General features: G+C 38.3%; 2 protein-coding genes across 2 annotated transcripts; one reads left to right on the top strand and one right to left on the bottom strand.

The window, feature by feature from the left end:
• Nucleotides 1-758: 758 nt before the first annotated feature.
• On the bottom strand, nucleotides 759-2,348 carry LOC139875873 (uncharacterized). The gene is made up of 3 exons (XM_071863164.1): nucleotides 1,990-2,348; nucleotides 1,222-1,878; nucleotides 759-1,113 (listed from the first exon to the last, which is right to left on the bottom strand). The coding sequence occupies exons 1-3, from the start codon at nucleotides 2,346-2,348 to the stop codon at nucleotides 759-761; spliced, it is 1,371 nt and encodes a 456-aa protein (XP_071719265.1).
• A 4,606-nt stretch (nucleotides 2,349-6,954) lies between these two features.
• LOC139877496 (uncharacterized) lies at nucleotides 6,955-8,930 on the top strand. The gene is made up of 2 exons (XM_071864928.1): nucleotides 6,955-8,254; nucleotides 8,353-8,930. The coding sequence occupies exons 1-2, from the start codon at nucleotides 7,342-7,344 to the stop codon at nucleotides 8,367-8,369; spliced, it is 930 nt and encodes a 309-aa protein (XP_071721029.1). The 5' UTR covers nucleotides 6,955-7,341; the 3' UTR covers nucleotides 8,370-8,930.
• The last annotated feature ends 5,392 nt before the right edge of the window (nucleotides 8,931-14,322 follow it).

Raw genomic sequence — 14,322 nt, 5'->3', positions numbered from 1 at the left:
TATTTAATGACCAAAAACTGATATCTGTCTCTTTTTTGTTTAGAGATAACGTTCGCGGAGTACCTGAAGGTCGAAATACTGTTTTGGATCTTGAGCGCGTCCGATATTGGAACTTCATCAAGAAGCATATGCCTGTTCCTAAGCCTCCTCCTGCTGCTATCGAGGCTCGTTTTACCCCCGGTGCCAAAGTGACCGCCAAAGAGGTGGCGAAGTCTTTGGAGAATTTCGAGATCATTCGCCTAAAAAGGTATTCGTGCGATCCAAAGATGACTGCGTAAGATTTAATACATGTTGAGATGTGATTTACGCTTATGTTAATTGTAGAGTTTAAGAATTAACATTCCCTTAATTGTATATGTAACTTAACCCCTCCGATGTAATTAATGAATTTATGATGATTATAAGCCTATTCACCAATATTCATATTAATGCTATTGTTTTGGCGTGTGTGGAGCCATATTGGTTATTTTACTTGTTGTGCGATGTTGCGCTAATGTGTTTTTCACGTTTTACGTTATGGACTTGTTGAAGTATCCAATTTTTATACTCGAGGCTTATCAGTATTGGTCTCTACTCATATTGTTGTGCACACAACATACATATTAACACAACACTTGTCGCGCGTGTTCATAGTTTTCTAAGTGCGCCAACACTTAGGATCGAGGTTAAAGGCAACCAACCCTATCATTTATAGTCATGAGTTATAGATCTCTAGTTATGCACGGGTGAGGCTAGGACAAACTAATATCCGTCGCCCTCTAGTTAATAAAGCTAGCCTGTCGCCAAACAGGATTTTGCCGTACGGGAGCTAGAGAAGACATCTGGTTCTGATTAAACGACAGCATTCGCTCTGTGGGGATGGCTACCTCTGCAGGAAAGAATGCTTTTGAGCCATATACTAGACTGAATGGTGTTTCTCCAGTACTATTTTTTAGTATCATGCGATGTGCCCAAAGGACTTTAGGAAGCTGATTCACCCATCCTCTATGCTGTTTTCCTAACCTTGCCTTGATTGCGTGGACTATGTCTCTATCGGTAACTTTGCATTGTTCATTGGCTTGAGGATGCGCGATGGACGTGAAGCTTTGTTTTATGTTCAGCCCTTGACACCAACTGCGAAAAGTTTCGCCCTCAAATTGCGTCCATTATCGCTTACTATTTCATTTGGGATGCCAAACCTGCAAACAATACTTTCCCAGAAAAAATCCATCACCTTCTTACTTGTGATTTTGTTTAGCTACCCATTTGGTGAAGAAGTCAATCGCAACTACCAAGTAATCAGCGCTTCCTGATCCGACATGGAATGGTCCCACTACGTCAATAGTCCATTTATAGAAAGAACATGGTGATGTTATAGGTATCATTGGGTGACGCGAAGCTTTGCTGATGGGCGTGTGTAGTTGGCATTCTTGACATACTCTTATTCTTTTCGCCGCATCATTGTACATGCCTGACCAGTAATAACCCAATCTTTTAATTTTTTCCACCACAGTCCTGAAACCAGAGTGCAGAGCGCAGGCTCTCGCATGAACTTCATCTATGATTTTCTCAGCTTGCTTGGGTCCAACGCAGTGAAAGCTTGGTCCAAGGTATGACTTTCTATATAGGACGTCATCGCGCAGTTTGTACACGGAGCTTTGACTCTTATCTTTTTTGGCTTCTTTGTCATCTTCGGGTAGTGACCCCGTCTTTAGAAATTCAATTATATTGGTCATCGAGCAATGCTCGGCTTCTTCTACGACAGCGGCTAGTTGATTAGGTTCGATGGATTTCTTGAAAACTTGCTCAACCAAAACTTTCTTTTCAAGATGATTAAACGTCAGCGCTACCAGTTTGTTTAACACATCCTCTTGTTTATTCTGGCTTCGAGGTATCTGACTTGTTTAAAAATCGTCAAATTCGCTGATCAGGGAGCACGCTAAGGCTAGGTACGCCTGCATTCCTTCGTCGTGAGCATCAAAAGTACCATTAATCTTGTTGGCGACTAACTAGGAATCAACGTACACTTGAAGTTTCTTGACCCCAATTTCCTTGGCTAGCCTTACTCCTGCCAGTAGGGCTTCATACTTTGCTTCATTGTTTGTTGCCTTGAAGTTAAATCTTAGCGCATAAGTGTGCTCTTCCTTATTGGGACCAGTAAGCAATAAACCTGCACCCGGTCCTTTCGGACCACTCGCGCCATCAGTATACAACTCCCAAAGTTCTGGTGTCAGTGTCGTATGACCCTCCAAATAGGTGCAATCGGCATATCGGAAGTTGTTTCTATTTAGTAATCTGCTAATATTTTCCCTTTTACTATGCTTCTGGCGTAGAAGTAAATCTCGCGTTCTCCCTACTCGATCGCCCATTTTGTTAATCGTCCTGACTTTTCTGGTTTATATAGGATTTGTCGAATAGGCTGATCTGTCAGTACCACTATGGGGTGAGTTTGGAAGTATCGCCGCAGCCGTCGCGCAGTAATTACGAGCGCGTATACGAACTTTTAGATTGGGCGATAGTTCAGCTCACTCCCATTCAGCGCTTTACTAACAAAACATATAGGTGTCTGCACCCCGTCCCTTTCAGCAATCAGAACCGAACTAAAAGCTTCCCGCGCAATTACTAAATACAAGATGAGGGTTTCCCCAACAATTGGCCAGGTTAAGGTGGGGAGGTTTTTAAGTAACACTTTCATTTCTTGAAATACCTTTTTAGCCTCCTCTGTCCATTTGAAGTCAGACTTTTTCGCGCAATTCTTAAGTGTGCTGAAGAAAGGGAGAGATCTTTCAGTGGCTCTTGCCAAGAATCTAGTCAATGCAGCAAGTTTTCCATTGAGACTATGAACCTGTTTTTTGGTTTTCGGTGACGGCATACGTTCAATAGCTTCAATCTTTTTCGGGTTAGCTTTGATTCCACTAGTGGTGATTACGTGTCCCAAAAATGATCCTTCTTCTTCTCCAAAACTGCACTTTGATGGTTTGAGTTTCATGTTAAAGCTGTTCAGTGTATCAAAAGTTTCGAGGATGTCTGTTAGCAGCTGTTCCTCACTATTACTTTTGACGACCGGGTCATCGACGTATGCTTCCAAGTTATGACCAATCTGTTTAGCGAAAGTCGGGTCGATCATGCGCTGATAAGTGGCGCCAATGTTTTTAAGTCCGAATGGCATTTTTGTGTAACAGTATATGTCGTGGTCTATATGAAACGCTGTCTTTTCTTCGTCTTCCTGCGCCATTGGGATCTGGTGATAACCCTTGTACGCGTCTAAGAAACATTTAAACTTGAACTCAGCGAGAGATTCGACCTTCCAGTCGATTTCGGGTAGAGGGTAGTTATTCTTCGGGCACGCTTTGTTAATGTCCTTGAAGTCGACACAGAAGCGCCATGATCTGTTGGCCTTAAGAACCAGGACCAGATTAGCCACCCACGTTTGATAATTGACTTTGCGCAGGATGTTTGCCTTAACCAGCTTGTTCACTTCTCCGTGCAGCCATTCACTCCTGTTGGGATCCACGGGCCTCTTCTTTTTCCGGACATGTGTCATGTTCACATTAGCATTAAGGTGATGTTGTGCGACATCCCGCGGAATGCTTGTCATATCTACGTCACGCCAGCAAAATACATCTAAGTTTGTCATAAGGATGTTGCGCAACTTGGCTTGTGTTTCCTTCGTCAATCCCGCTCATATTTTCACTTTCTGATCCGGGTAAGTGGGGTTTATTACGATGAGGTACCCTGACGATGTCTGACCCACTGGTTTTTCTTCCTCTTTTACCATGACTGAAGCGCATAGTGCTTCAAGTGGGTTCGACTCGATTGTAGCAACTCCTTGCTTTGTCGGAAACTTTACTAATCCATGAACCATTGATAGTATTGCTTCAAAATTTTGAAGGGATATTCTGCCTAGTATGGCATTATATCTGGAGTGTCGCACATTACATAGAATTTGACATCTTTTGTGCGCGTCTTAAACTTATCCTTGTCGTCTCTTAATTCCAGTTTCAGATCCAAAGTGCCTATGGGCCATGCCGGTTCCCCTGAGAATCCAGAGAGCGCCATAGTCGAAGGTCGGATGGCTTGCTTTACAGACTCTGGTAATTTCCTAAAACATTGTTCGTACATTATGTCCACACTGCTACTGGTATCCATATGTAAGCGTCTTATCCTATATTCGGATTCAGGTAGATATCCTTGAACCACTATAGGTGCGCATGAAGTGGTCATATTTGCATATGCATTTCTTCTAACCGCTTTGTAATATATAGCGCAACGAGGGCCGAGAAGAAAAAATCGAAACATGTTAAGAACAATAAAGGAAAAAGATATATTTAAATATTTTAACTTTGTTGTCCCATGGATGACGCCATTTGATCAAGCATAAATTAGTCCAAGGGGTTCGGTTCATGCAAGATCAACAATAAAGAGGGATTTTAGGGTTCCTTGAGTTTAACTCTCCGGTATGGAGTACTGTGAGTATCCCTCATACGAAATGATGATCTCAAAAAGGGTGGTTAAACATGACCCACCATCATTCGGGTTAACCGGAGCTGATGGCTCGCTGGACGGTGTTAGGATTTGATGTTAAAAGAACGTTACCTGAGAACTGCATTTACGATTGCGCAGATAGAGCACCGGAATAAGTGATGTTTTTCCTCTCTCTCTATCTTGAATGAATCTATGTGAAGTTAGTTTGTGAGTATTTATTGGTGATAGTGGCTGTCCTTTTCTTTCCACGTCGACGACAAGAAAGAGGGAGGGGCTGTTGCATGAATGGTGCACTCACGTGGTCCCCCCATATCATGCTGTTATGCCACGTCTTGCCACCCGTACGACCACGTAGATTCTTTCCTTAATGTCTTGAACTATCTTTGTCTTATTCAGCCTTCGCAATCATTCCACGTATCCTCCTGATTGATGCGTGAAGGTATTTCATATGCCCGAGAGACATATTAAATTAACGTGGCTAATATGTTTTGATCCAAGTCGGGTCATACCCAATAACAAGCTTACCGACACCTTAATTGTATTTTGATCTTAACGATTGGTTCGTTGATTAAATACGCAACACTTGAACTTTAAGAAAAATGGTTTTCTTAAATATTACTTGATGTGTATATATATATATATATAAATTATGGAATAATTTATATAATATGGATTTAATTATTTATAGGTTAAATAATTAATTATGTTATGTTGCATTTTATAAATTGGTTTTATAAAATAAAGTATACATAACAAATGGTATGGAATTTTATTAGTTTTATAAATAATGTAACATAATTTATAAAATGCAAGTTTGTAAAATTTGTTTTATAAAATTTAATTTTACTAAACAAATTTATAAAAGATGCAAGTTTATAAAATATGTCAAGTATTATTTTATAAAATGATGGGAGTGGCCTTGGAATTGGATGTAGCATGCTAAAGATTCCATCTTGGTCAAATACAATTCCCATTCCATATACATGCATGCTCCTTGACCAAAGAGAGAGACACATAACATTACACATCAAAACAACTTGAAAATTCTGCTCAAAAAGAGAGCTGTTGGCCGTGGCCTTTGAGGGTGCCAAAGGGATTCATTTTCAAGTTTTTCAAGCTCATTTCAAGTGTAAAGTAAATCCTAACCAAAAGCTAGGGTGTTGGTGCACAAGTTTGGGGTATAACAACTTGAGGTTTCATTGTTTTGGAGCTCCATTCATCATCATCATCTTCATCACTTATCAACAAGCTTGGAGTAGGTATAATCTCTTATCTTGCTTGTAGTTTGTAAGCATGTTTCACAACTTGATCCTAATTGGGATTTAACTTTAAATTGGTTAAAGTCATAACATGTTCTAATGGTAATTACATGCTTCCGCTTTTTAATTGATTGATAAATGGTTTTATGTATAATGGAACTTGTTAAATCCCAACAATGGTATCTAGAGCCGAAGTTGTTGAAATATGCTTCGAGATGGTTTTTGAACTCACCATAACTTTGCATTTTATGTACATGCATGATAATAAAATGCAAAAATTATTGGTTTTGGGTGGTTTAATGTCTTGGCCGAATTTGGAAGCTCCAAAAATTGGGTTTGGTTCCTCCATTTTGGTCATTTTGTTGTATGTTGAAGTTCACAATCAAGCCTTGGCCTTTTGTTTGAATGGTTGCATGTGTGGTTGAATTAATTCATTCATTTGGTATGTAATATTAATTCATTCATGTGGTTGTAATATTCATGTAATTTGGTGTGTAATAATTGTTCCTTTTGTTATGTAATTTATTTTATATTTGGTATGTAAAATAGATTAGGTTGTATTTTCATTTTCTAGACAAAATGTATTAGGATATATTTTGTAAAATGATGAAGATGATGAAGACTTGAAGAACACATGAAGAAGCATTTGGATGCAAGATTAAGTGGGAGGTTAAAACCTCCTACTTTGTGTTATTACCCCTTTACCGGTGGCATTTGTTTTCGGCTAAACAAATGTCTACCAAAAATGGCTTGATTGTGAACATATGATTTTGCATGCATGGTTGTTTTGTATGATTATGTGGATTGTATGTTTGTATGCTACAAGTTAATCACACAAGTTAACAACAAACTAAAATGGCAATTTAAATTGGTTAAAATTGACATTATTAACGACATGCAAAACGTCAATTTAAATGGTTTAATTAAAAACGGCTAAAAGGACATTAATAATCGGTTATTAAGAACATGATAAGGATCATACATATAAAATGGTTTATATCAAAGTAATAAAATTGGCTTTATTACATAACATGAAAATGGATTTTCAAATAAACCGTACACTAAATGCATGTTAGTGTATGGTGCAAAAGTTTTCTCAAACTAGAATTAATGAAAACTTAAAATCCCTTATTAACAAGGCAAACAAGTTAAACGCCATCCTTTTGTGGAAACACTTAGACGTATTAGGAAACTCTTGATGGGATAAAGGTCACCTAATCGTCATGAGCGAACTAATATGAATAAGGTACACTTCGCATACATGTGGGATAAAGGTCACCTAACCACTTGTATGTTAAGTCTACATGTTTACACAAGTAGGACGACTTGATTTGGGAATCATGAACTTAGGGTCACCGAAGCATGATGAACAAATAGGCGTTGATGGAATAAATATGCCATGCAAAAGGATTGCATGATCCCATAACTTAGAAGTTGCAAAAGGATTGCAATTGTCATATAATGACTACCTAGCTAAATCAAATAACGGGATAAAGGTCACCTAACCGAAATTTGATTTACCGTTGGATTCTAATATTTAATAAGTCAATTAAAATTTAAAAGGGTATTGAATGTTAAATTAAAATCGATACTTAAACGAACTTTGTTAATTTTGTAGATGGCCGCCAATAATAACAACAACATTCCAAACGCACCACTTAACCTAAACCACCTATCATTAAGGTCTCTCTTAGAGAAAGACAAACTCAACCATACCAACTTTATGGATTGGTTCCGCAATCTTCGGATTGTCCTCAAACAAGAGGATAAAATGTATGTGCTTGAGGACCCCATTCCCGATCAACCGGATGAGAATGATGTGGAGGCAATGGCCTCTTACGATAAGTATTGCCACGACTCCCTTCAAGTCTCATGCTTAATGCTTGGGACTATGATACCCGAACTCCAAAAGGATTTCGAGCACCATAGTGCATACGACATGATAACGCAATTGAAGGAGATGTTCCTCCAACAAGCACGTGTCGAGCGCTTCGAAACGGTTCGGGCGCTACATGCTTGTCGTATGGACGATACCCAATCGGTTTCATCTTATGTACTTAAGATGAAAAGCCTTATTGATCGTGCTAACCGTCTTAACTTGAACATATCAAATGAGTTAGCCACCGATCTTATCCTTAACTCCCTATCAAAAAGGTTTGATCAATTTGTAATTAACTACAATATGAATGGGATGGATAAGAGCATAGGTGAGCTTCACGGTATGCTTAGAACGGCGGAAACTAGCATGGGTAAAAGGGCTTTACCCGTGTTAGCAATCGATCAAGGTGGGTCCAAAAGTAAGACCTCTAAGCCAAAGGTGGCTAAGAGAAAAGGACCCGCCCATCAAGGCAAAGGGAAGGGGAAGATGGTTACCTCAACCATCAACAAGGCTAAGAAACAAAAGGTAGCCGAGAAGGCAAACCCCAAGGAAGACCCATGTTTCGGTTGCGGTGAAATGGGTCATTGGAAACGAAACTGTCCGATCTATCTTAAGGAGTTGAAGGAGAAGAGGGATGCAGGGCAAACCTCAGGTAATATATATATGGTATATATAGAGCTTAGTATTACTTCTTCTAATACATGGGTATTAGACACTGGATGTGGAACTCACATTTGCAATTCATTGCAGGGGTTCAAAAGAAGTAGCAAGCAAACGGGAACATCAAGTCTCTACATGGGTAATGGAGCCAAAGTGCAAGTGAAGGCTCAAGGAGACTTTGTGTTAAAACTTCCAAGTGGCTTGGAACTTATTTTGAAAGATGTTTTGTATGCACCCGATTTATGTCGAAACATTATTTCCATTTCCCGTTTGAAACAATGTGGTTTTAATCTTAATTTTGTTAATGACGATATCCATATTTATTTAGATAATGTATTCTATTTCAAGGCTTCACCTTCAAATGGAATTTATGAATTGGTTCATGATGACACATCATCTAGTAGCTCAATGTACCATACAAGCACCAAGAAACTCAAAAGGGATTTGAGTGATTCCTACTTATGGCATTGTCGCCTTGGTCACATAAACAAGAACCGAATACATACACTTCAAAAGAATGGACTTTTGAAATCAAATGAAATGGATTCGTTTGAAGTATGTGAATCTTGTTTACAAGGCAAGATGACTAAAGCACCTTTCAAAGGGACCCATGAAAGGGCTAAAGATTTATTGGGATTAATACATTCGGATGTATGTGGACCCTTTAAACCCATGACTAGGAATAGTGAAAGATACTTTGTTACTTTCATTGATGACTTTAGTCGTTTCGGATATGTCTACTTATTAAGACATAAGGACGAAACGTTTGAAGCATTCAAAGAATATCAAAACGAAGTACAAAATCAACTCAATAGGACAATTAAGGTACTTCGTACCGATAGAGGAGGTGAATACCTAAGCGATGCCTTCCAAGATCATCTTAGGAGTTGTGGGATTATCTCACAACTTACTCCACCCGGAACACCCCAACTTAATGGAGTTTCCGAAAGGAGGAACCGAACCCTAATGGATATGGTTCGATCTATGATGGCAAGAAGCTCGTTGCCTCTATCATTTTGGGGTTATTGTCTAAGCTCCGCGGCTCGTATTTTAAATATGGCCCCAACCAAGAAAGTGGAACGAACTCCTCACGAGATGTGGTTTGGTAAACCTCCATCTCTGTCATACTTAAAGGTATGGGGATGTGAAGCTTATCCTAAGCGTTACGTCCCTAATAAGTTGAATGCTCGATCCACGAAGTGTATCTTCATAGGATATCCCAAGGATGATATGGGATACTATTTCTATGATCCATCCGAGCAGAATGTATTTGTTGCTCGGAAGGCGGAATTCCTTGAAACTAAGTTCCTAATGGAAGGAAACAGTGAAAGGAAGATAGATCTTGAAGAGGTTCAAGATCAAGTAGATGATACACAATTGGTTGACACTAGCACTCAACATGAAAATGTTGATAGTGATCAAATGGATGATCAAAATACACAAGGCATTCGTAGATCTGGTAGGATTAGCAATCCTCCTGAGAGATATGGGTTTCTCATAGATGGTTGCTATACGGTTGATTTGGATGAACCAACAAACTACCAAGATGCTTTATCAAGGATTGATAAAGATAAATGGCAGGAAGCCATGAACGCTGAGATGCAATCCATGTATGAAAACCAAGTGTGGGAACTTGTTGAGCAACCTCCTAGCTCTAAGCTAGTTGATTGCAAATGGCTTTTCAAAATGAAAACCGACATACATGGAAACTTGGATACATATAAAGCCAGACTTGTTGCAAAAGGTTTCACTCAAACTCAAGGGGTTGATTATGATGAAACTTTCTCGCCTGTGGCAATGCTAAAGTCTATTAGGATATTATTTGCCATTGCTGCTCACTACGACTATGAAATATGGCAAATGGATGTCAAAACCGCTTTCCTAAATGGATATCTTATGGAAGATGTCTATATGGTCCAGCCTGAAGGTTTTGTTGATCCAAAATATCCTAAAAGTGTATGCAAGTTAAAGAAGTCAATCTACGGATTGAAACAAGCATCTAGAATGTGGAATCATCGTTTTAATGAGGAAGCCGAGAAATTTGGCTTCATTAAAAATGGTGATGAAGCTTGTGTATATAAGAAAGCTAGTGGGAGCACTATCATGTTCCTTGTACTATATGTGGATGATATATTATTATTTGGGAATGATATTACCACAATGCAAGGAGTCAAAACTTGGCTGAAGAGTTGCTTCTCCATTAAGGATCTTGGAGATGCACAATACATATTGGGGATAGGGATCTATAGGAATAGATCCAAGAGATTGATAGGTTTAAGTCAAAGTACATACATTGATAAAATCTTGAAAAGGTTCAAGATGGAAAACTCTAAGAGAGGTTTGGTACCTATTCAAAAAGGAACCGTTCTCAGTTCATCTCAGTGTCCTACCACGAAAGATGAACAAGAGAGAATGAAGAAAGTCCCATACGCATCTGCTATTGGGTCTATCATGTATGCAATGATATGTACTAGACCGGATGTGTCATGCGCTCTAAGCTTGACAAGTAGATACCAGAATAACCCAGGAAATAGTCATTGGATTGCTGTTAAAAGCATATTGAAATACCTTAGGAGGACTAAGGATATGTTTCTAATATATGGGTCTGGTGAGGAGGAACTCGCTGTAAAAGGTTACGTGGATGCGAGTTTCCAAACTGATCGAGATGACTCTCGATCACAATCCGGTTATGTCTTCATGTTAAATGGTGGTGCGGTCTCTTGGAAGAGTTCGAAACAGGAGGTTGTTGCGTTATCCACTACAGAGTCGGAGTACATTGCCGCCTCACTGGCAGCTCAGGAAGCTGCATGGATGAAGAAATTCATCGACGACTTAGGAGTGGTCCCTTCCATTCAGGACCCTCTTGAGATCTTTTGTGACAACGAGGGTGCGATTGCTCAAATCAAGGAACCTCGTGCTCATCAAAAGACTCGTCACATTGAGCGGAGATTCAACTACATCAGGGATGAGGTTGAAAAGGGAAAGATATGTATTCACAAAGTTCACACAGATCAAAATGTTGCGGATCCACTCACGAAGCTTTTACATGGGCCAAAGCATGAGGGACATGTTTGTGCATTAGGGCTTCGGTATTCTAGTGATTGGAATTGATCTATTTTATGTATTGTATTGGAATGAATTAGTTCAAACTCATTAATATAATTATGGTATTAATTTATTTATGAGTCATGTTCCAATTTTGCATATTTTATCCAAGAATAAACTATTATTCTGAATTCCGTAGTTGATCACATTTGTGGGAACAAGTGTGAGGTCTAGACTATTATGAACTTGGATTGGTTAGCATTCAAATGGTGAATGTGGGGCAAGGTTGCGACCAAGGTTCATAGATATTTGTGGGAAACAAATATTGGAAGACCCGCTCTCAAGAATTACTGTATAGAGCCTTTGTGGTTGATCACATGTAATCTTGAGTAAAGGCGAATATCATTGTATCCTCTGACCTGAGATACATATTGGGTTCGGATATTCACCAAGTATTGTGCCTTGATTCTTTCCTTCGCTATTCTGAAATATGGTAGTACATAAGGAAGAACTCAGGTATATTACAAAGTGTATATCTAGGACGTATGTAGTCAAGATGGAATTTGTCCCTCTTATTCGTTGAGAGTCAGATGTCTAAGGCCTGAAAAGTTAAATCTATAAGAGAGTGATCACTCTGTATCTCCTGGATTTAACATGACATCTAGGACGAAAGGAAATAATGAAAGATTCACCTAATCATATTCGAGATGGGAACTCGAAAGGGATGATGTTATTGAATGGCACAAAGTCATAACATATTAGGGGTGATGGACGGTGTGTTAGGCTGTATCCATCACTTGCATTAATTTCTTATGTTTCTCGTGCAAGTGGGAGATTGAAGGTATTTCATATGCCCGAGAGACATATTAAATTAACGTGGCTAATATGTTTTGATCCAAGTCGGGTCATACCCAATAACAAGCTTACCGACACCTTAATTGTATTTTGATCTTAACGATTGGTTCGTTGATTAAATACGCAACACTTGAACTTTAAGAAAAATGGGTTTCTTAAATATTACTTGATGTGTATATATATATATATATAAATTATGGAATAATTTATATAATATGGATTTAATTATTTATAGGTTAAATAATTAATTATGTTATGTTGCATTTTATAAATTGGTTTTATAAAATAAAGTATACATAACAAATGGTATGGAATTTTATTAGTTTTATAAATAATGTAACATAATTTATAAAATGCAAGTTTGTAAAATTTGTTTTATAAAATTTAATTTTACTAAACAAATTTATAAAAGATGCAAGTTTATAAAATATGTCAAGTATTATTTTATAAAATGATGGGAGTGGCCTTGGAATTGGATGTAGCATGCTAAAGATTCCATCTTGGTCAAATACAATTCCCATTCCATATACATGCATGCTCCTTGACCAAAGAGAGAGACACATAACATTACACATCAAAACAACTTGAAAATTCTGCTCAAAAAGAGAGCTGTTGGCCGTGGCCTTTGAGGGTGCCAAAGGGATTCATTTTCAAGTTTTTCAAGCTCATTTCAAGTGTAAAGTAAATCCTAACCAAAAGCTAGGGTGTTGGTGCACAAGTTTGGGGTATAACAACTTGAGGTTTCATTGTTTTGGAGCTCCATTCATCATCATCATCTTCATCACTTATCAACAAGCTTGGAGTAGGTATAATCTCTTATCTTGCTTGTAGTTTGTAAGCATGTTTCACAACTTGATCCTAATTGGGATTTAACTTTAAATTGGTTAAAGTCATAACATGTTCTAATGGTAATTACATGCTTCCGCTTTTTAATTGATTGATAAATGGTTTTATGTATAATGGAACTTGTTAAATCCCAACAATGCGCGGTGGCATTAGCTGAATTGCGCCATAAATTATGCGTCATCGGCCCTTATTGAATGCCCTTAGGTCTATAATCTGTAACTTTTCTTGGAGTTTGGACATTTAGTAATAATGCATTAACAGTGGTATTCAGATCCTGGAGCATCTGCCCTTTGCCGAAAAATTCTTTTACTGCCCGAATAACATCTCTCCGATAACATCCCATGATTCCTTAAAAAATTCTGAAGAGTATCCATCCAGCCCCAGCGATTTACAAGCACCTTTGTCGAAAATTACCTTCTTAATCTTAGCATCTGTAACATGTCGAACCATAATTTGTGCTTGTTCAGACGAAACCCGGTTTAAAAACAAACTACCTGGATCAGCTATTTCATTGCAAACGGATGCAATCCCTAAGAGTTTTATAGTGCTGAACGAAAACTTGAGGGACTGCTGAACCTTCCACCACATTTTGATTTGCATCGATGACCATTTGCATTCTGCTACAATTCGTTCTACCCTTCACAGCTTTATGGAAGAAACTAGAATTAGAGTCACCAACCCTTAGCCATTCAAGCTTCGACTTTTACTTAAGGAAACTTTCCTCAAGCAATATTACATCATTGAATTCTTTTAAACAGCTCGCTACAAGTTCTCTTTTAACAGAAGAAAATGGATCAGTTTCGAGATTACTTTGAGCTTCATCAAGTTTCTCCCGACACGCAATAACTCTTTTTTGCAGGTCACATTTACTCCACATGAGTCTACGAATGTGACGTTTAAATAATCGCAACCTTTTAACCAATATAAACATCACATGACCATCCACCTGTTGGTTCCATTCGCTTATCACCATATTCATAAAGTCCTTTGATTTCGGCCAAAAAGTCACGTTTTTACCCCCGATATTAGGCCCAAAATCAATAAAGTTTTAAGCTTTGTCGGAAAAATTATCACTTTCATGGTTGATTTTGTAGATTAAGTAGCTTGCTTAGCTTTTAGTTAGTTTTTAGTAGTAGCTAGCTTCGCTTCTATTTTCCGGAGGATATCCCGGCGAGTCCCTGCGATCTCGGACAGATTTCTTCAGTCTTTTCAGGTTTTTATCCGAAACACTTTTCCTTTGTATTAAACATGTATTCTTACCTTTTATATTTAATAATGCATCCGATATTACCATGATAGCTTAATTAATCTGTA

The sequence above is a fragment of the Rutidosis leptorrhynchoides genome, chromosome 11 (genome assembly GCF_046630445.1).
Source record: "Rutidosis leptorrhynchoides isolate AG116_Rl617_1_P2 chromosome 11, CSIRO_AGI_Rlap_v1, whole genome shotgun sequence".
NCBI classification, from domain to species: Eukaryota; Viridiplantae; Streptophyta; class Magnoliopsida; order Asterales; family Asteraceae; genus Rutidosis; species Rutidosis leptorrhynchoides.
This window is presented reverse-complemented; position numbering and strand designations above follow the sequence as displayed.